The sequence below is a fragment of the Acomys minous genome (assembly GCF_964271855.1).
Source record: "Acomys minous genome assembly, chromosome: 9".
In the NCBI taxonomy this organism is placed as follows: domain Eukaryota; kingdom Metazoa; phylum Chordata; class Mammalia; order Rodentia; family Muridae; genus Acomys; species Acomys minous.
The window spans coordinates 100219645-100243129 of NC_140490.1; the positions used below are offsets into that span (position 1 = coordinate 100219645).

General features: G+C 38.3%; 1 protein-coding gene across 2 annotated transcripts in view; it reads left to right on the forward strand.

Annotated features, from left to right (window-relative positions):
• The window catches only part of DCN (decorin), a 36974-nt gene extending 17079 nt beyond the window's left edge, over positions 1 to 19895 (forward strand). For both annotated transcript variants that reach the window (XM_084797260.1, XM_084797261.1), the window contains exons 4-8: positions 7154 to 7367; positions 8262 to 8375; positions 12622 to 12715; positions 15587 to 15725; positions 19238 to 19895. In XM_084797260.1, the coding sequence (XP_084653386.1) occupies positions 7154 to 7367; positions 8262 to 8375; positions 12622 to 12715; positions 15587 to 15725; positions 19238 to 19429 (753 nt within the window). In that variant the 3' untranslated portion in view covers positions 19430 to 19895. The remainder of the gene's footprint in view (positions 1 to 7153; positions 7368 to 8261; positions 8376 to 12621; positions 12716 to 15586; positions 15726 to 19237) is intronic.
• Positions 19896 to 23485: the final 3590 nt, after the last annotated feature.

The following is a 23485-nucleotide window of genomic DNA, read 5'->3' on the forward strand; positions in this document are numbered from 1 at the left end:
ATTGAAATGCAAAATAGAATAAGCTGGTCTGAGAACATTATCTCTATAAATTAGTCAAGATAAGATTTAGTAGTGAATTATTTGACAGCCAAGATGACTGTAGCAATAAATATTCATGAGACAGTATGCTAAATTTGTATAAGAAATCAAATATTTTCTCAAACTATACATTCTATATTGATGATGCTAACTAATGTGTTAGCTGAAAGAATTAAAGATAAGATTCTAGGATGCAACAATTTAAAAACTTCTGTATCAAACAGATAAGATGTGTATGTGTGTGTGTGTGTGTGTGTGTGTGTGTGTGTGTGTGTGTGAGAGAGAGAGAGAGAGAGAGAGAGAGAGAGAGAGAGAGAGAGAGAGAGAAATGGTGAGGTCAGTTTGTGCTTGTTAAGAAAAGAATTGGATGCCAGGTATATACACAATTAACTGGCAGTGTTTTGAGACAAATGTGACAAAAGCATCTTAAAGGATTAGTGGAGTGTAGAAAGGCAAAGAGAAAAGAGAGCTCACTGTGTAAGAAACAGGTCAAGGCAGGAGAAAATGAACAGCTGACAATAAAATGACCAGTAGACTGAGTGCAAGCAACAGGTTTTCATGACTGAGGAAAGGACCCAAGCTGGAGGCCTTGGGCCTTTGGGGTACCGCTTTGCAGCTCTTCTCTTGATACGGTGTATCTGGGTCTCACTCCACAGCTCACTGCTTGCATGTTAAGGCTTCATGAAGAGTCTATGACCAAACCAGCCAGATTTGTCAGTGACGGTCTAAGTCACTGCTAAAACAGTTTCACAGAGGAAGGATAACAAGCTATCAAGAAAAGACTTTGATACCCTATGATCATATAGATGGGGAGGAGGTCCCCCTCAGTCACAGACATAGGGGAGGAGATTAGGGTGAAAGCAAGGTGTGGGGGGGGGGGAGGGGAGGATATATGGGATGGGATGACAATTGAGATGTAATATGAATAAATTAATAAAAAAGTGACAATAATGGGTATCATTTAAGTCAACTGATACACCTTAAAATATGAACTTGCTTTTGCATAAATTTTTATTTCAATGCCACCTTTTGGAGGGAGGAAAGTTCCCTTACAATGGTCAAAACTTTTTAGACACACAAGTACAGCGTGAACAATTTTAACAGTTCTTTATAGGAAGACATCCCGTTTCTGCAAGGCTCGTTTCAAATCCACTGTAGACGACAGGAGTCTTTTTCTTCCCGTACACTCCTTTCTGGGAGGCTTTCTGGGAGGCATCTCCTCCGCAGGCCTCGGCCCCTGCCTGCTTCACAGGGGTCAGCGGAAGCAGGGGAAGCCTTATTAGAACCTGTGATCAGGCAGGGGATGCAAACAGCTATTTCTCTCTCAGTCTTTCATTCCCTATTTTCCTTCCTTGTTATTATGCAAACAGACATTGTAATCTTGGTTGGGAAAACTACAATGGAAGGAAAGAAAGAAAAGCTTAGTAAAGATTAAAATAAAAAAGGTTTAAGGGAGGGGGAAGTCTTTTATTCCCCAATTGCTTTCTTCATTTACATTATATGGGTTATTTATTACGGAGTCTTATAGACCATATATACATTTATGTATATATATACATAAATATACATCTGTATATATGTACATCTCTATACATACATAACTTTTATATAATAATAGAGCGGCATTTGATATGCTTGTTTTGAACTACAACTTAATAAACATAGTAAGGAGTGGATTTTAAAATAAAAATCAACAAAAATCACCAGCAACTGAATACTAGTAAATCCTGTTTAGCACTCATGGTACTCCAGCTGTAGCTTTCAAGCCTAGGAGGCCTTGCTTTAGCACTCCTGACTGCTGCCCTTTCAGTCTTCCTTCTCTATGGATAAGGAAACACAGGCAGAAAGAGATTGGCTGCTTTTTCATAGTTCCACAGCGCATTAGAGCTAGAACTTGTGCATAGAAGGTCAGGAGCAGGAGAGACTCCAATTAGACTCTCAGAACAACGCCTGGGACACTGGAAGTCCTACCTAAAAGACTTTTGAGAAGAATATATACAATATTAGAAGTCATATTTCAATATTCAACAAAGTAAAACTGATTTTTTTTGGACTGGATTTCATACATTTAGCAATGTGAAGACTTCGTTACTGCACTCTATGGCTGGCAGTTAAGGTTTTCTGTTTCATCCTAAATGAAGGTTCTGCAATCTTGAGTCTCTGCAAATGCTGCAGTTTGCCTTCTTCTGTGTTCTTCTGGCTCAATCGTTCACTGATTCTTTTTTCCTTTAGAAAATAAATTTCAATTAAAATTTATATATTTTGATTATGTTTTAAACCCTCCAACGACTAGTCCCAGATCTTCCCCATGTAACTTCATTTTCTCCCTCTTTCTGCCTCTCTGTCTGTCTGTCTCTGTCTCTCTGTCTTTCTCTTCTCTCTCACTTTCTCTCTCTCTCCCTCCTCCTCTCTCCAACATGATGCTGGGTGGCTCTGTGCCTCAAAACAAAAACAATCACATATAAAAATACATAAACAGAAAAAAAAACACAAAAAGTACCAAAATAAAACAAAACAGGGAATCCTTTCTGTGGTGGCCCTCTACTCCGGGGCCTGGGGCCTGGTCTGTAGTATAATTCATATATCTGGTGACCCTCCATTGGAGAACACCTATTTCCCCCTTCCAAGGCAGTATAAAATAGCAAATAGCTTCTTAGGTAGGGGTGGGATGTTTTCTTTACTCCATTTTTTCAGTGCCGCTATTTTGCCTGGTTTGAATCTGTGCAAGACTTGTGAGCACTGTCTCAGGCTCTATGAATTCATTTGTGTGTGAGTCCTGTTGTGTATAGAATACACTGTTTTTTCTTGGGATCTGCCTCCTTTGGGTCTTTCAATTTTTCTTTCCTTTTCCACATAGATTGTTGAGTCTTGGGGAAGAGTGTAGTTGATAAACATATCTCAATTAGGGTTGAATGCTCCAAAATCTCTCACTCTCTACACACGATCCATTGGTTGGTCTCTGTTAATTACCATCTACTGCAAAAAGAAGCTTCCTCAATTAGGTTGAGGTTGAGGAATGCTCTTGTCTATGAGTGTAGCAATATGTCATTAGGAGTCACTTGATTGACATTTTAGCAAATAATAGCAGTAAGCTTTGTCCTGGGCTCAAGACTTAGTTAGCCTCATGCTCTTGAGCAAGTTAGTAGTGTCAGTTGTGGATTCCATCTCACAGAGTAGGCCTAAAATACAGTTAAAAAGTGATTGGCTACTCTCATATTTTATGTGTGTCTTTTGCACCAATATTTCTTATAGGCAGGTCCTTGCTGGAGGTCTCAGGATTTGTAGCTGGTGACAATGATGATTATATTTCTCCTCCAATAGCATGCTAGTCAGTAGAGGGGAAGCTTCTAGTTCGGATCCAGTTCAATTTCTCCAACTTTGATGACATAAGTAAGTGGTGTTTTCAGGAATAGGGCCACACCATTGTGGAGGATGACCAATGACCTTGACAATGCCCTTTGATGTTTGGTGGGAGTGGGGCACCTATGAGACACCTTTGGCCAATTATTTGACAAGATGTAACCTATTCCTGACACAGAGAGTTTTACTTAGTAACATAAGTTGTCTAGTTGGGGCATAATATCCCCTATTATATGGTGACTCGATTTAAATTCTTTTCATAGTTGTATATATTTGGGGGGGGGGCTTCTACTGTAGTAGGTTTCCATACAGCTGTTAAAAAGTCTTTAGTGTTAGTTTTCCTTTCCTGTGTTCCCTCCTTTACCTACTCTCCCATTCTTCTCCCTATTTAATCTTTGCCTTCTAATTTCCCCTTTATCTCTTCATAATCCTATTTCCCCTTCATGAAAGATTCCCTCCTGCCTCTTTGTCCCTTACTAAGTACCCAAAAGTTATTCTGAGGCTATTTTAATTGAAAGACACATGTCTAAAGTATAAAGTTAATACCTATATAAGAGAAAACATGTAATGTATTTCTTTTGGGGTCTGTGTTACCCCAGACAGGATGATTATTTCTAGCTACATCCAATTCATTTACCTGCAAACAATTTGATTCTTCTTAACAGCTGAATAATATTCCATTGTGTAAATGTGCCCCATATTTTCATTATCCATTCATCAGTTGATTGGCTGCTTGGCTTTTTCCAGTCTCTGGCTGGCTATTACAGAGCAGCAGCAAACACCTATGAGCAAGTATTTCTGTGGGAAGATGTAAAGTCCTTTGGATAGCTACCAGCCTAAAGGTGGTATATCGAGATCTTGTGGTAGATCTAGTGTCAGTTTTTTGAGGAACGATAATGGCACTTTCCACAGTGGCTTTAGTAGTTTGCATTCTCACCAACAAGTAATAAGTTTCCCCTTTTCCCCAAATCTTACCCAGCATGCGCTGTTATTTGTTTTATTGAGCTTGGCCATTCTGTCTGGGGTAAGTGAAACCTCAAGATTTAATTTGCATTTTCCTGATTGATCAGAATGTTGTGCATTTCTTTAAGTTGTTCTCTGCTATTTGTATTTCAGCTTTTGAGAACTCTTTGGTCATATACCCCATTTTTTTTGTTGTTGTTGTTGTTTGTTTTTTCAAGACTGGGTAGCTCTGCTGTCCTGGAACTCACTCTGTAGACCAGGCTGACCTCAAACTTAGAGATCTGCCTGTCTCTGCCTCCTAATTGCTGGAATTAAAGGCATGTGCCACCATGCACAGCTGCATATCACATCCTTAATTGGGTTATTTTCTTTCTTCATGTTCATTTTTTTTAGTTCTTTGTATATTTTTATTATTAATGCACTGTTTGTTGTATAATTGACAAGATTTTTCCCCACTTAGCTTCATATGAAGTTAAAGATTTTTTTTTTTTACACTTTCAGGGGATAATGGTGTTTGAATTGTATGAGGAGAAAATTGCTTTGATTTTGCAGATTGCTTTGGGTGGGGTGGCCATTTTCACAGCATTAGTTTTACCAATTCATAAGCACGGGGGATCATTCCATTTCTGATATCTTCTCCCATTTCTTTTGAATGTCCTATAGGTTTTTAAAGTTTCATTTGCTTGGTTTGAGTTATCATATATGTTGGTTTTGTATGTGTATGTGTGTGTGTGTGTGTGTGTGTGTGTGTGTGTGTGTGTGTGTATGTGTGTAGTGTGTATGTGTGTGTTGATTTTGTATCCTGTTACTTTGCTAAAAGTGTTTATCAGCATTAGAACTTTCTTTTTTTATTATTGTCTTTTATGCATAAAAACTTTCATCTGCAAATAAAGCTACTCCCCTTCCGATGTGTATCTCCTTGATCTTCTACTCTGTTATTATTCTAGCTAAGACTTCAAGTCCTATGTTTAATAGGTATGGAAAGAGTGGATATTGCTGTTCTATTCCTGATTTTAGTGAAAATGCTTTGCATTTCTTTCCATTTATGAAGGTGTTTGCTATAAGTTTACTGTAAATTGACTTTATTTTTTTAAATACAGGTCAATTTTAAAACTAATCTTTTTTACATTCTGTTTGTCTAGCAAAAGCAGTCTAGCTTTTTTTTGATAAGCGCTTAATAAAAACATATACCTAGCTATGTTTACATTACCATTCCTAAATTTTATAATCAGGTTTTTTTCTCAGCCAGTTTCAATAATTAACATCCAAAAGCACCAGACTTGAGCCAGTTTAACGATAAATTTAAAACTAACACTTCAAGACAGGCCTTTTAAATATATCAACTTTCCTTTTCTTTAAATAATTTAAAATTTGGATTTTAGGTTAAAAGACAAAGGCACAGAGAAGTGATTGCTCTTATCTAGTCCAACATGGCCCTAAACATAATTGTACACATATTTATATAAAAAAAACCATGCCAATTATTATTATTGGTGCACAAGGAGTTTAAAATAGAAAAGCAAAACTGAAATGGCCAATGTTTTTTCCTCAGGAGCTCCAAAAATATCACCCCAAGTTTATAAAATATTATCCAGCTTCAATTCTCTGTAGGGGTACCAAATTAGGAAAGCCTTAATATTTTCAGCATTACATAAATCATTACAGACCTCAGCACCATTGTCTCTATTTGAAATGGTTCCCTGCTATCCTTCCCCTGAGTGCCACCAGGTCTCCCCCTCCAGGGGACATGGTCAAAGGTGAGGCACCAGAGTATGTGAGAAAGTCATATCCCACTCTCCACTTACCAAGAAGAGACTTGATACCCTATGAGCATATACAGGGGGAGGTAATCCCCCTCAGGAACAATCATAGGGGAGGGGAATAAGGGGAAAATGGGAGGGGAGGGGAAGAATGGGAGGATACAAGGGATGGGATAACCATTGAGATGTAACAAGAATAAATTAATAAAAAAAGGAAAAAAAAGAAAGAAAGAAATGGTTCCATAAACTCCCAGTGTCTCAAAAGAGCCCCAATGCTTTTTTTTGTCACATGGCAGATGCTCCGAATAGCTCAACAGTGCCCCAACTTTCCTTAACTCAGCTTCAATTGGCTATACCTGTCCTATAAGTGGGACCCTTGTCAGATTATGGGCTTATCCCTTACCATATTTGCCACTCTAAACAGCAGTTCTCATCCTGTGGATGAAGACCTCTTTGGAGGTTGAACGACCCTACCACGGGGGTCACATATCGGATATCATGTATACCATATATTTACATTATGATTCATAACAGTGGGGAAATTACAGCTATAAAGTGGCAACAAAAATGATTTTGTAGTTGGGTGGGGGGGTTCACCACAACAGGAGGAACTGTGTCAAAAGGTCACAAGACTAGAAAAGTTAAGAACCACTGATCTTGAAAGTCAAGCCAGATTTCCTCCTAGATCTGATAGGCCCCTTCTACACAGGGCACAGCAGGAAAAAAGCAAACCCAAGACAAAGGAGACATTAGGCCCATAGGGAGAAAGGCTGATGGGGAGATGAGGTCTGTGGCACTTCCAGGAATCTGTTGTCTTTAGTAATTTCTTTAGTATCATTTATATAAAAAATTAACATGTGTATAACATACCCACATGAGAGGAGTGTGCTTCTATATTTTTCCCAATGTCTTTTGATCTTTTCAAATTTCTCTGCTACTTTTATGAAATGAATAAGTTGACTACATACAAGTTATATGTATCTATGTGGAGGTTTTCAAATTTCGGGTATCGTTTTGTTCAATTTCTACAGACCTTGATCCTTGTCAACAACAAGATCAGCAAGATCAACTCCGGGGTGTTCGCCCCTCTTGTGAAATTGGAGAGGCTCTACCTGTCTAAGAACCATTTGAAGGAACTGCCCGACAAAATGCCCAAAACGCTCCAGGAGCTTCGTGCTCACGAGAATGATATCAGCAAAGTGCGGAAAACCGTGTTCAATGGCCTGAACCACTTGATTGTCATAGGTACAGATTTAACTGTAGCCTGAGGGTCAGGCCCCAGGGGACATGCACAGGTTTCAAATAAGCCTTAACTGCGGGAAGGGGATGAGCTTCTGTGTGCCTTAGGCTATGTGAACACCAGTCTCAGGGCCAGAAGAAAGGGGACAAAGCACTTGTGTCTGACTATTTCTTCTTTGACCTCGCTGATCTAAAACTGTAAAGGGAAGTCTGACCAACCCTGATCACATGAGCAGGATGTAGGATGAACACTGCTTAATCAGAGAGACTTGGGAAACCTTTCTGTAGAAGAGTTTTTACTGTGTTGTGACCATCCGTAGGTTAATTCCTTTCTAAAATAAGATTCTGGTGTGAGTGTGTGTGTGTGTGTGTGTGTGTGTGTGTGTGTGTGTGTGTGTGCGCCTATTAAACATAAATCTACAATTGGCTTGCAAAATGATACATTTAAATAATTTAGCCACTTTTAAAAATTGCTTAGGAAATATACAACATAAAGTATTATTTATTAACACATGCTTAGTATTTCGGGAAGACTTATAAGTAGCGACATGGCCTATTAACTTTCATAAATATTTATTTTTTTATTGTTTTTGATTAATTAACTAATTGATAGAGGGTTTCATTGTATAGATCAATCTGCCCTTGAATGGTGAACTTTCTGCCAGAAGTTCATGAGTCTTATGGTTACGGGCCTGTCGCCTGTCCTATTACATCGGGCTTTGTTTCAGTAGGACAAAGTTTCATTTTATTTTGATGTTTTTCTGGAGAGCGTAGCCTTTCTTTCTTTATGTGTTTCCCAGTCAAGAAGCTATTAGGTTTATCATTTTTCCCCTAGACTCCTCACTGCAGCAGACAGGCATCCTACAATGTCCTCTAACCGTGTCCTTCTTGTCTCTGTAGAACTGGGCACCAACCCTTTGAAAAGCTCAGGGATTGAAAATGGAGCCTTCCAGAGCATGAAGAGGCTCTCGTACCTTCGCATCGCAGACACCAACATAACTGCTATTCCTCAAGGTGACAGGGACTTCTCCCAAATGTTTTGAGAAATCAAACATCAACACTTCTTTACAAAAAAAAAAAATCGCAGAGCTTTACATTGGGACACATGTGGCAAAACCTTATCTCCAGTGGATTCTCGGTTCCCAGGAGTGTTTCTGTGGAGCCCAGCTGACATGTAGACACAGATAGACTCCCACTAAACTCCTTTCTCAGATGCAAAAGACAGTAAACTTGTATTCTGCACTGATGATTTCCTAAAGAAAAAATACAGTTAGTGAAAGTGCATTAGTATTTTGATAAAAAAACAAATAAGGAAGAAAAAAAACCTCTTATACCTGACAGTATCTATGAAATTGAGCCACATTTTTTACTTTGATTTACCAATTCTATAGGAAATTCTTCTCACTGTAAAACTTTCCATTCCTCAGTAAATCCGTCTGCTTACTTAATCTCGTTGATCATCAAGAATGTAGGCTTCAGAAGCTTGGGTTCAAGTTGTTATTAATTGGCTCAAGGATCCTCCAGTTCTTAGGGTTATGGTCTTAAAATTAAGTAGCAGAACATATGGGGTATAGACAGAGAACTAATATCGCCTTCTATCACTGCCTATCAGTGAGTAGAAGGCACTGTTCCTATGTCAAGTAGAGCCAGGACATTTAAGGCTGATCATTGTCATCAGTGCCTAAGCTGCCTCTGGGGCCACAGGTAAGCCTGTCTCGGTTAGCCAGCAAAGACGACGAAACACCTAAAGAAGTGCCTTGAATTTCACTTTCCTCCCACCTCAAAGTCCAGTTTCACAAAAGTCCCCCCATATTTACCACCTGTCCCTCATCCCTGGGCTCCTTAACACAGGTGCCTTGCCCTGGAACTGAATTCCAGATGCTAATTCTCATCCTCAAGAAACACTGTTGCCACTGCTGTTGTTGCTATGCTTCTGCAAAATTAACTATTAAATGTAATTAGGCCAGAAAAAGCTTTCTTACAATCCCTGCCTAAGGCATAGTCTTCTTATCCAGAGGATGCTTTTGGGTCCAAGGGGATAAATAGGTACATTCATCCATCCATAGGTATATGCTAAATGATAGATTAATGAGTAACATTGTTAGCTAGATAAATATATATTTATTCATAACTTAAAAGGTATATATATTTTGAATTTCTAATTTTTGCATGTAACAAATGATATTTTTATATAAAGTAAAGGGGAATTTAATATATATATATGTTCATATATATTTGTATATATGCACAAATATTCAACTAACTATGGATCAAAAATACTTAAAAGACTTTATATGTGTATTAAATGTGTGCAGACTATTCTTGCCACTATTCCTGAAACAGGAGTATGTAAAAATTATTTACATGGCATTTAAATTGTATTAGAAATTATAATCAATATAAAGATAATTTAGAAAATAAGGGCACATGTTCATAGGTTTTACACAAACATTATTTATACAATAGAGTTGAATATCAACACATTTTGGCATATACACAGGTTCTGCACCAGTTCTTCAGATACTGAGAGGAAATGCATGTATACATGTATGTACACCTACACACTGAGAAGTGTGTATCCATATATGTTACATACTATGTATGTATACTGTGAACTATACCTAATGCATCCATAACATCTTAAAGTTGTGGGAAGTGAAACAGTTGAAAATTTCCCATCACTTGCTGCTGTCACATGATTTGCATTAGTCACAAATTTTGACTTTGGCCTTACAGTATCTCCTAATGCATCCCCTAAAATATCTCTTGGTGATAAACTTCATCACGCAGTGTTTGTTTTCTTTTATTTTTATCGTTCTCTCTATCCTGTGAACAAATGATCGCCACTTCCGGATTGTTTTTATTGACTTCCTCTTAATCACTGGAAACTTACAAGTACAATTGACTAAGCACCCGCAAGTGCTAGATACTGTGCCAAACACAGCTTATGGATTTGAGTGTCTCTATACAGCAGTACTGTCCTGGTTTTGTAAGAAAATCTGGGTTTAGAAAGTTGAGGTAAATAAGGGGGTCTTAGAAATGAGAACTGACAGAGCTGAGCTTTCGATGGGAGACATCAGCATTCACAGCGTCAACTATTTGACTTAAGTCCTCTTTATGATGCATATATGTACCTTTCTAATTTGTGAGCCTGTCCTTCGTAAGCTGGGACCCTTGTGGCTGAACATCACCAGGAGCCTGGTAATATTTTCTCCAATAACTCGTAAAAGTGCAAAGTCAACATAGAATAGAGATGATAATATTGTAGTTTTGAGTTAGAGCACTTAAGTAGTGGCTGCAACATAGGCATGTAGTTATCCTTTGACTTTAGACAAATGCTCACATCTATGAGTTTAGTTCACTGCAAATGGAAGTGTTACTGTCAGGTATATTCTAGCGTTGCTGGGAGGATTACTAGATGGGAGGAAGGCCTGCACTGTGTAGGTCTAAAACCTGTACCATGTTGCTCTTCATTTATTTTGTCTCCAAAATGGAAAGGTAAAGAAAAAAAAAAACATGTCACTAGAGGACAGACTCTTTGGCCAAATGTCACTATGGGAAGAGATGATGAGGACCACTTAAACTCACTTTTCTGCAGTAGTGCAGCCTTTTCCTCCACAGTCAAGCTTCTTCCAGGCTCTGACATTTGGGAAGCAAAAGAGAGGCGTTTAGGATCCAGGAAGAGAGGAGCCAGTAAGAGAGGAGTTGTTTACTGGCTTTCTAGCAACACTGCTTAAAAAAAAAAAATTAACAGCAAAACCTCAGTGAGCTAGAGAAGGACAAATGTATCTTGAATTTGCTTTATTAAATGTGCCCTACAGGAGGGCTTTTAAATTTCTATTATATGTGTCTAGAAGAAGCCAGTGGCTAAAATATCTTATAATGAAAGTAGCTGTGATTTCCTAATACTTATTTGTGAACAAAATTCAATTATTATTTAATTTCCTCTGTCAGAGAGACTAGATGGGAGCATAGTACACTTTCTGTTTAAAATTTACAAATTCATGGCTTTGAGTCTCTGTTTCCTTACCAAAAAAAGGGGGAATTGATTTTTATAATTTTGCACATTGAAAAAGATTAATGTAATTGAGAAAAGTGACATGGTCAATGCTCAGTACATAATAGAGACAGGGCAATTAGAAGTTAAGTATTTGTTTATTTATTATTTATATTTTCATGATAACAGATATTCAAAGCATACTTCCATGAAAAAAATAACAATTTAAAAACAAACACAGAAAAATTATTTCAGTAAGTAAAATCATTAACATAATTTGTTGGGTGTAATGCAATTTTTGTAGTAATGCAATCTGTTATTTCCCAGTTCTGTGTCTTTATAGACATAAGTAAATAAATAAATAAATAAATAAGATTTGCTTCAACTGGGTACTAGATCTATGGGTATCAATTCACTATTTCCTTTGTGACTCTTTAAGATCAAACATTGCATTATTAACAGCCATGTAAACACACGGTCCTTTAGAAGGCAAGAAGAAATGAAAATAAATTCAAGTAGTTTACTATTTACTAAATCTTTGGAATTCACAGCCATTCAGGAAGTACTGCTGAGAGTTTAGTGGGTCCATTGGATCTTAACTTATATACCCAGGAGCTCTACAAATGGCAGGATTATAGGACTCTGCAAAACCCTCCTGCCATGGAACAGTCTGGATTTAATAGGTCCAAGATAAGTTCTAGCTATTGCTTCACAGCCATGGTGCAGAGGTGTCAAATTCTATCACAGAGCAGTCAGATCTAAGGGCCAGCACCAGGGTAAGACACTGAGCTCTTGCTATGAATAATTCTTGTAATGAAATATTTGCTTACATTTATGACAGATTTAAGTGATACACTGATACAAAATTTTTGTGCTAGAGTTCCAGTGTCTACCTCCTCACTTCGTCTTTTCACGACCTGAATTTTTTTTTATGTGATAACATTCACGTGAGCTCACTGATACATGGTGGGGAAAGCCATGGAGTTCGTTGTCTGTCTTCAGTTCTACAGTTGCCAGTGCAAAAACTCTGTCATGTGATGCAAAACAGGTCTTCATCTTATCAGTGCTTTTCTAAAGAGAAAGCAGTAAAGTAGCACATCCCTTTAAAGTATGTATTGTTCTTATAAAAAGAAAGAAGGGAAAGATGATGATCAAAACTACTTGAAGTGAGTTTTAGAAGTTAACAGTATATGTCCCCATTGAAATACGTTCTGTCGTTATAATGTTTGATGGCTAACTCAGCATCTTCTTTGCGTGGCCCAGGTCTCCCTCTTTCTCTCACTGAACTTCATCTGGATGGCAACAAGATCACCAAAGTCGATGCTTCCAGCCTGAAAGGACTGACTAATTTGGCTAAGTAAGAAATGTCTCACCCTCATGCCCCCTTCCTCCACTTCCACCTCTCCTTTTCAGAGAATGGGGAGGCCCCCTAAGGAGTACCAACCCACCCTGACACCTCAAGTCACAGCAGCACTAAGCACATCCTCTCCTACTGATGCCAGACAAGGCATCCCAACGAGGGGAAAGTTCTCCAAAGGCAGGCCACAGAGTCAGAGAACAGCCCTTGCTCCCATTGTTGTGGTACCCACACAAGGTCCAGTCCATGTATGATCTCTGCTTGGTGGGTCAGTCTCTGTGAGCCCCCAAGGACCAAGGTTAATTTACTCTGTAGGTCTTCTTGTGGTGTCCTTGACATCCCAAAGTCAGCATTACTTTCTATCGAAAGATGATGAGTGTGTTATTAATTTTTAGAAACACAATGCTCTATCAATTTTTAAAACTATCACTCTTTATTATTGTTTTGTAAGTAAAACTCTAGCCTACCTGATGATTTCTTGACAAGTCAATGAACTATTATAATTACTGTAGACAACAAGATTGGTCACATGTTTTATATATTTTGTGAATATTTGTTGTTTTTAATTTTTGTAAAGGTGTTCAGTTAAAACAGGTTTTAAATGTCCATTTAATATATTCTAGTTCAGTGTTATCAAAGAGAAACCTGATAAAATGTACAACAGGTTGACCAAATTTAAGAATGTATTCAAAAGGCATCTACAAAAATGTTGAAATATTACTTTCAGAATAACTGCAACAAAATTTTCTAACCCATCTTCTCTGAAGAGCTTAAAAGAAAATATCATTGTAAATTCACTGCAGTTTCAGAAAAAAAAGTGTGGTCTTGCCTAACTGTACATCACCAGGTTTCTATTTCCTAACTTGGTTTCAATTCTCCTGCATTTAAAACTTGATTCATAAGGAAAAAAAGCTGATGAGCTTTAGTAATCTTCAAAACATACTCTGTCCTTGATAAGATTATAGCTGAATATTCTTACAGAGATTTTATCTGCTATAGCATTATGCCAAGGCAACATGGTACATAAATGAATACACAAAGTACATTTCTTTATCTATGAGAAATGCCAGGTGATAACAATCAAGATGTAATAGAAATAAATTATAATAAAATATGTATAATAAATAAATGCATGCACAAAATAACAATTAATACTTGTTAGTAATTCTATTGTCTAATAAATATTCCAGTGCCAAATTGATAACAGGGACTTGGAGTGTTACAAGATACAGGGGACACAATTCTGAAATACGAAAGTGAAGGCCATGAATAATAGATGAACATCTAAGACAAAGTGAGAAATCTAAATGTCCTCAGCCAAGATGGCAAATTAACTATCAGTAGTTGAGATAATAAGTGCTTCTATTTATGCCCACCAATGTGTACATTTTAACCATTATTTCAAAATAATGGCAGGACCAAACACGGGGTGGCGGGATGGGTGTTGTCTTTACTTATATTCTAGTGGGCTCAAGCCTCTGACCTGCCTGAAGGCTAGGAAAACCACTTTGTAATCCTTAGACCATTCCTTTCCATGAAAAGATACTCTATAAACACTCTCCCCCTGTGTGCAGATGTTTGATCTCTTTCGTTATTCTGTGGCCTCTTTCTGGTATCTGTTCTATGGGTTAATTTTTTTTTTTTTTTTGCCTTGAGTGATTTTATCCCTAGAATGGTTAATGGTCTATCGTGCCTCCAAACCAACTACTTCTGGCTTGGAATCTCATTAATATCACAGAATTGTGCTTTTAACTTAAAAAATATGAACCAAGACCTCAAGCGAATTAAACTTACATAACAGAGAGAATGAGCCAGATGTCTGAGTGGGTAGAAGTAAAACTCACGCTGGCCTGAACAGAGTTCCACTAAAGGGTCACTGGGGGAACTTCTATCTAATACAACACACTAGTTCTATTAATTGTTCTAGAAGAAAGGCTTATTAATATTTTAGAATGTTTTACCTTTAGTTTTCTATGAATAGAGGTGTATGATAAATGAGCAGTTGCTTCATTTCCAAAGTGACTAGAAGGGTTTCTATTGTTTCTTTGGTTATTTACCAAATGTATTTGCATGTTTACTATATGTAAAAATCGATTTGTGGTTATTTGTTGAATATGTCAAATTCTACATTGATTCTCTGCTAGGACTAGATATACTACAACACAATTGCTATTTCAAAGGAGAGGCATACAAGTAGTTAAGTCATAGCACTGCCTTACATTTTTTCCAAGGTGCATCAGAAGAACAGCGTGTTAAGAAGAGGCTTCGTGGGTCATGGAGATGTTACTGTTGGCAAAGTATTTGCTGTGCAATCCTGAGTACTTGAGTTCAGATTCCCTATATAAAAACCTGGCCATGGCAGCACTTACCCTGGCAGAAAGAGCCAGGAGGACACATGGAGCTTGCTGACTGGCTAGTTTTGACACATTGGTGGGCTCCAGGTTTAGTAAAGGCTATCTCAAAACCTAAGGTCTAAAATTACAAAGAAGGATGTCTAGTGTTAAGATAGCTGGCCTCTGAACCTATGCACACATATATATGTGCTTATGGACCTTCACACAATACTTGCACACACAAACATGTATGCACATGCATGTGCACACACACAGGCACATGCACACACACACACAGAAAGAGAGAGGGGGGAGAGAGAGACAGACAGACAGACAGACAGAAGAGACAAAGAGACAGAGAGACAGAGAGAGAGAGGCTTTGCCTAGGCTCAGTAAGTTTAAAAGAAAAAAATACTCGTGACAGGAACAGTTGATTCAAAACCAAGGAATGTGTTCTCAATTGCTCAATTACTTACTGCCTTATAAGAAATGGATTCTTGACTGTTGGGCACACCAATTTCTGTTATCCTATATGTAGGTTGGGGCTGAGTTTCAACAGCGTCTCTGCAGTGGACAATGGCTCTCTAGCCAACATTCCTCACGTGAGGGAAATCCACCTGGACAACAACAAACTCACCAAAGTGCCTGTTGGCCTGGCGGAGCACAAGTACATCCAGGTAATGCAATGCTCTTTCTCCTTGGTAGAACCATCTGGAAAGAAATCTCTTAGCATGATTCCAGGAGGAAGGGAGCTCTCCTCAGTGATAGTTTTTTTTGTTTTGTTTTGTTTTTTGGTTTTTCGAGACAGGGTCTCTCTGTGTAGCCTTGGCTGTCCTGGACTCACTTTGTAGACCAGGCTGGCCTCGAACTCACAGCGATCCGCCTGCCTCTGCCTCCCGAGTGCTGCTCAGTGATAGTTTTAAGTGTCATAGCTCTCTACAATGATGTGGGGGCTTGAAACCCACTCATGGCCTGAGATCGGAGTGCCATCGTGGTTAGCATGTGGTGAGGGCTTCACCCAGATATTCAGCTCCTGATGTCCCCTCACCCTTTATTCTCTCGCGGCAGAAAGAAAGCCCCTTCTTGTAAGGAAGTAGTCCCATTTGAGACTCACTACTTCCCAAAGGCCCATACCGCAAGCCCACATAATTGGGATGAAAGTTTTAAAACATGAGTTTGGGAAGATGCAAATTTCAAGCTATTGCGTAGAAAGGAACTCTAAACGTTATCACACTACACTCTTACCATATAGAGAACACATATAATTTATTAATTTTAAAAATAACTACAACTTGAATGTATTCATAAAACTCAATGCTACAACATATATTTCTTATGAGGCTTGTATGAGGTCATACACCACTCTACCAAGGAAACACCTGGTGTATAAGGCAACGACAACCTGATAAGTGACAGAATAAACTAGGAGCTGTTATCTAAAGCAGATTCACAGCTGAGAAAAGGCAATGTATTGAGTTAAGTTTATGCAAATTATTAAATTACAGAGCTTGGTAAAGATAGGAGCACTGGGTCTCGTAGTCCACTGCTATAGTCTTTCTGTCTATGATTCTACAAATAAAGTCACACTTACTAAGAAGTGGGAAAAACAATCACATATAGCGAAAGACTTCCATTGCTACTTTGAGAAACAAAAACAAAAATACATACTCAAGTTACTAGCTTAAAAAAAAAAAAAAAAGACAAGATCTTTAGCTAGGCTCCATGGTGCAAACCTATAATCCCAGCACTTGGGGAGGCAGAGGCAGGCGGATATCTTTGAGTGAGTTCAAGGGCAGCTTGATCTATAAAGTGAATCCAGTACAGCCAAGGCTGCACAGGAAAACTCTGTCTCAAAAACAAACAAAACCCCAATACTTTTTAATGGGTATATGAACATCATTATCTTTTCAGTGTGTGTGTGTGTGTGTGTGTGTGTGTGTGTGTGTTAGTTTTTTAGTTCTTTGTTTGAGATGGGTCTCACTATGTAGCCTTGGTGGTCTTAGAACTCACTGTGTAGACCAGGCTGGCCTCAAACTCACAGAAATCTACAGGTCTTTGCTTCTCAAGTGCCACTGCACTTTTTAAAAAATCATTTCACATTGAAGTAGGTGTTAAGTTCAATCACTGTGACTGGGAGATAATATTTTGTCACATTTTATATGTAAAATAACATAATACCTACATGTTGCTGGTGACTCAAGACAAATGGATCTTCCGTTCTGTTGTCAGAGACGTGAACAAGCAGAAGTCTCATTTCACTGTTAGTTGTGGGAAAAACTCCAAGTTCAGCTGACAGCAAACGTGATGTTAACTGAGCTTAATACGTGCTTGACATAAATGTGAGCATAAAGCTTGATATGTTTTTTTAAATTGTAGATTATTTTCAGTGGGTGCTTGGCAGTGGTACTGGATTGATAAGAGTTTTTGTTGTTTTTATTTGTTGGTTTGTTTGCTTTTTCAATAAGAGACTTAGAAGACTTGAAAAGGCCAGCTATAATTTTTACTAGTAAGGTTTTTTATTATGCTTAGTTTTTTGTTATGTTTTTTTTTTTGTTTGTTTGTCTTCCCCTTTATTCTTTTTATTCCTGGTTTTCTCATCAAGTCAGCATGCATAGCAGTGGTAGGATTGCTTTGCTAGGAACGTTACAGAAGGAAACACAGTGGAAAACAACTGTCCATCTTGAGGCCACTTCATATAAATTTGCTTTATATATTTCTGCTCTAAGAGTCATGACGTCATCTGCTTTCTTTTGTGGGTTGTAGACAAAGATCATTAGGCATGATGCTCTGAAGTCTGCTCCATTTAAGAAAATATGTTCACAGTGACACCTATTTGAAAAGTATCATTCTAGGCTCTGTCTCCCTAATTTTTTAGTATTTCATTCTTAAATTTATTAAGTTAATTCATTATAAGTTTTTAAATCCTGGAGATAAAGCATGCTTGAAAATAGTATGTGGTCCTTCTGTATGCTGTGAAATACAGCTTCTTAACATTTCATTCAATATTTTAAAATTTATGCTTATTTGACTATAATATTCTCTTATAGTTTTAGTCTGGCTTTGGTATTAGAAAACACTAACCTGGTAGAATATAGAACCCACTTCTGATTCTTCACAGTCCACTGCTTGTGTTGTTGTTTGATATATTCTTCTGTTACTTTCAACATGACTGATCAAATCTTACTGAATATTACTCACTTTTCTTGTAAGTTCTGCTAGAACAGAGGATAGTAATCACAACACAACATTTTTCAAAATTCAAGAATACTAAAAGAATTACCAAACTTTGTTCTTGTTTTAATGCTGTATAGCAATATATGGTCCCTTTAAGCAGTTAAATGAAAAAGGAAGTCTTTAATGTTTCACAGTTATGGATTTCCCTATAGGTAACAGATTGCAAATCAACACTTGAAAATCTTATTTCTAAAGTCTTACTTTTTTTGTTGTTGTTATCTCATTATATAGCTTAGGCTTCCCTCAAACTCCTGAGTCTTTTAGCCTATCACCTAAGTGTTAGGATTTGAGGTGTGCATCATCCTGCCTGTTTTTTAAATGTCTCTTTAGTTTTTAAATGAATATGATGTCTAGTAACAGTAAGAAAATTTATAGACAGAGTACCATTGTATTAAGCATGACCACAAAAAGTATGTTATGAAATATTCTGATGAATTAAAGCTCAATATCCTTAGAGAAGGGTTTGTAAACTATTAGCAGAGCAACAGGTTGGTGGTCACTTGTAGTGCCAGCATTGGAGATGCTGGGACAGGGGAATTGAAAGCTCGAGGACAGCTTGAGCCACCCAGGAAGAACAGCCAGCAATTTCAGTAACTGAAGGAGAGAGCCTGGGTGCTTAGGTTGGGCTGCTGGTGTAGACATGGACAGGACAAAGGACGTATATACACTTTTCAGATCAGAGGGCAGAATGGGATGATAAGGCAGACAGGAGAGTATGTGAGTAAGCTGAGGCCAAGGGGAGTTGTAACCTTCCTAGCCTGAGCATCCAGAATGTCTCACAGAGAAAGAGCAAGGAAAGGCAACTTCTAAGAGGAAGAAAACAGAATTTGGCTTGAGGAGCTGTAGTGTATTCATACCAAAATGTCCAGATCAAAATTATATATATATATATTTTTTGCCAAGAACCTCAGCGCACATCTGGGGAATAACCATTCTGCACGATTTCCTGTTGCAGGTTGTGTACCTCCACAACAACAACATCTCCTCAGTTGGGGTGAATGACTTCTGCCCACCTGGATACAACACTAAAAAGACCTCTTACTCTCGTGTGAGTCTTTTTAGCAACCCTGTCCAGTACTGGGAGCTCCCGCCAACTGCCTTCAGATGCGTCTACGTGAGCGGTGCCCTTCAACTCGGAAACTTCTAAACAGCCTCGTTTTTATAATATGGGAAAAAAAGCCCAATCTGTCAATATCATTACTTAAAAAAAAAAAGCCGGGTTCTAAGATTCAAGCATATTGTGGATGTCTTTTCCATGTGACCTATTATGCATCCAGCCAAGTACGCGGATTGAACAGTTGCCTACAATAAGATTAATTTGCCTGCAGTATTCAGAATCATTTTAAAGGGTTTCTGTAGATGATAAACAGAGCTGTCAATGTCTGATGTAACCGTAGGGGGTCAACCATTTAGCAAAGCTTAAAAGGAACCGAGTACAAAGTCTTTTGTAATTCATAGAGCTAAATTAACTCTTTTGACACAAAGTCAAATGTCAAACTCTAGCAATGTATTAATCTCCTTCATTATTGGTAAAGCCTCGTTTGAATACGTACATTCAATATGGGCTGTGTAAAATTTTCACTACTATTATAATAAAAAATAAAAATTAAAAACTGCATTCAAAATGACTGTCATATAAATGTTTAATTCTGGAATTGCTGAAACTTACAGACAGCTGAGAGTCATGGATTCTATCTTCAAATTTTTGTCATTTCTCCTACTCTACTTATTTATGCTTAAGAATGATACTGTGTATTATCTACATTCATTATTAGGCTTATAATGCACAAAGCATATTTTGCCTTATGAGTATAGAGAATTCAAATTTCCAGTCCTACTCTATGAAGCCAGTTTTAAAACTACTATGTGCCATAATCAGGCCACTAATCTAGACATTTCTGCATTTACTGATGTATTAGAGTTAGATGTTTCTATTAGTTAGACAATGACTTTTAAAAAAAAACTTTTTTTGAGTTGGATTTTGCTACAGCTACCAAATTAGGCAATTAAGCAAGTCTCAGGAGTGGGCTGCTGGGCTTGAAGAATTGATGACTAGGAATGTTGGTGACATCAATATCTAAGTATGGAAAAGCAGTCTGCTTCTGCTGCAAGGTCTATTAAGGTCAGAAATCATAAGACAGAAAATTAAACCTGGCTTTAACAGCAAGGAGCATATCCAGTGTTTGGGATGAGCCTTCAGGCTCATAGTGAGAGCTCGTCCCAACTTTCTCTGCCTGCTATTTCAGATTCACCGCCACCCTCTCTTCAGTGCCAGGCTGGCTTCCCTCCTGACCGTAGGTAAATTTGAATCCCACCTGTTATTTCACCTCTGCAAACAGACAGGCATAGTATCTCAGAATGCTTAAAAGTCATTGTGAGTTTCTTTCTGATTCTTACATGTCATTTCCAAATCTCTGTAGAGTGAATGTAATTGATGCCAGTTTTCATAAAGGAAAACAGAAATTGAAACTTAAAAGCTTTATCATTAAAAGAGAGAGAAGGAAAGAGAGAGAGAGAGAGAGAGAGAGAGAGAGAGGAGAGACAGAGACACAGAGAGAGACAGACACAGAGAGACACAGAGAGAGACAGAGACACAAAGAGCAAGAGAGAGAGAGACAGAGAGACAGAGACACAGAGAGAGACAGACACAGAGAGACACAGAGAGAGACAGAGACACAAAGAGCAAGAGAGAGAGAGAGAGAGAGAGAGAGAGAGAGAGAGAGAGAGGAATTTTCTTGGCTCTTTCAGACATCTGGAGCACTCATCTCCTTCTGTGTCCCCCATCTCTCCACTATGACCATGTCCCCCAATTTTCCATTTCCCCTTTCAAATTATTTAGCATCCTCTTAGTCCCCGTCACCATACCCTCCATGGTTCCTTTTTAGATTTCCCAGTTTTGTGGTTACTCGAGTTTCTGTTCTCACATTTGAAAATTTGGAGCTAGGAACACAGATGAATGAGAACACAACAGTGCTCTGTTCATCTCCCTGGATCTCGGTCACTTCACTTGATATAATCTCTGCTTCCATCCATATATCTGCAAAGATCATCATCTAGTCTTTCCTTTCAGATGGGTCGTAGTATTCCCCACATACCATACTTTCATTTCCATTTTCAAGCATAATGAATAGAGCATCAACCAATTTGATCGCTCAGTGTTCCATTGCATCTGCAAAGTAAAATGTGGAGTCCTGTGGGAAGCCATCAAGGAGGGTGGATAGTTTTTTTTTCTTTAACATTTCTTAGCCAATTTATTTCCCTTTTTTTCTTTTTCTTTTTTTATTTTAATTTTAATTTTTTGGAGGTGGTGATGGGGTGGTGGTAATGGTGGTGGTGGTGGTGGTGGTGGTGGTGGTGGTGTGTGTGTGTGTGTGTGTGTGTGTGTGTGTGTGTGTGTGTGTGTGTGTGTGACAGATGTAGTGCTTGGCACACCCAGGGCCTTGCATGTTTTGTATGATTGTGCTACAACTCAAGGCTAGAGTATTTTGAGACCAGTTTGGCTACAGATTTGTTGACTGACTCAGCTATCCACATGCTGAGGTTACAGGTATGTGTTATCTTGACCAAGCTTGAATTTAGATTCAAGTTCCAAGCAGAGAGAATTCAAAGAGACAGATGGGTTTTTTTGTGTGTAGTGCACCAGTCATTAGGACAGAGGTCAGCCTCATGGTCCCCTGTCTGTTCAGCAAAGGCCACTAAGACATATTTTTCCATTCAAACATCACATTCTATTCCCAGTCATGTGTCAGGAAACACTCAAGGATGGACTGTGGAAGAGGAGATGCAAGAGGACAGATAAGATTACGACATCTACCCATTTTATTTGATATTCTGAGAACGCTCGGTTCAAAGCCAAAGCCCATTCTTGGAATCCATCACTTAGTTTTTGACTATGAGTTTTGAGTTCCATATATATTCTGGACATTAATCCGCTGTTGGATGCATAGCTGGCAGTTTGTCCTCCACTCCGTGGGTTTCTCTTCTCTCAGTTGATTGTTGGTTGCTGTGAAGAAGCCTTTCAGTTTTATGGAGTTCTACTAGTTAATTGTTAGCCTTCCCCCCCCCCCCCCCCCCGGGCAGATGGAATCCCATTCAGAAACTCTCCTCCTATGGCTGTATCTTATCAAGGTCTCTACCTATGTTTTCTTCTAGTTGTTTGTGCTTCAGGGTTCACATCAACGTCTTTAATCCATTTAGACACAGTTAGTATGTAAAACATGTAAGTATATGTGTATAGCTATATATTTAAATGAAATTAAGTATGTTAGATTGATAATACTCCGCTCAAGAGCCACAAGCTATTTAATAAAAATCCCAGTACCAGACATGAGAAACTCCTTAAAGTTCTTGGTCAGGAGAGTCCACGAGAACACTGAAACAAGCCATTGCCCTCAGTTACTATCCAGACATTGAAAGTAAACCCCTACTGTTAAAGACTGTACGTATTTAGGCACAGGACTTGGAGGCTCCCTGAGTACCAAATGCCTTAGTCACAGAAGATGCCATGAAAGCTACTGTGGGAAGGAAGCAGTAAAAAGTCCTACGCAGCTGTGAAATCTATTAACCGTAATGACCAGGATTCCAAGATCTCCGTAAAAGTGCAATGCTGGCATTCCTAACTTAGTGGTAACCAACATCTGAGTGGAGTTAAGGAACACACAATAGGAGGAAAATCTTGACAAATACTGGAAACCTAGTCAAATACATGGGACTTGTGAGGTCATGGATCTTAGAGGAGAATCAATTGCCACCATTTTGGCAAACCAGCACAATTCCTAACTTCATTCCAAACATTTATTCTTCTACCCACAGACAAGTGTAGTTCCTAACCCTTACTGGAAAAGCTTCTCTTTGCAACAGGAAAAGACCAATATAGAAAACCAGGACTGGTCACAGTTACCGAGACCAATTTATTGTGGAGAGTCCAGTACCAGTGGATACAACTACAATACAATTCCTGCTCCTAATACTCAGAGAACATTGAAGAAGAAAGGTTTAGAAGGATTGTTAGGGCCAGAGGCCCAGTAAATCTTCTGAGAGATTGTTTACTAAACATAAAAAAAAAAGGGGAAAGTTTACCCATGATGCTTCAACCTAAACAAGACCTGAACAATGACAACACCAATGCCATGACACAAAAAAGGGAAATTCTCATAGATTTTATCTCTATAGAAAGAAGTATTATGCTTATAACATGCATGTG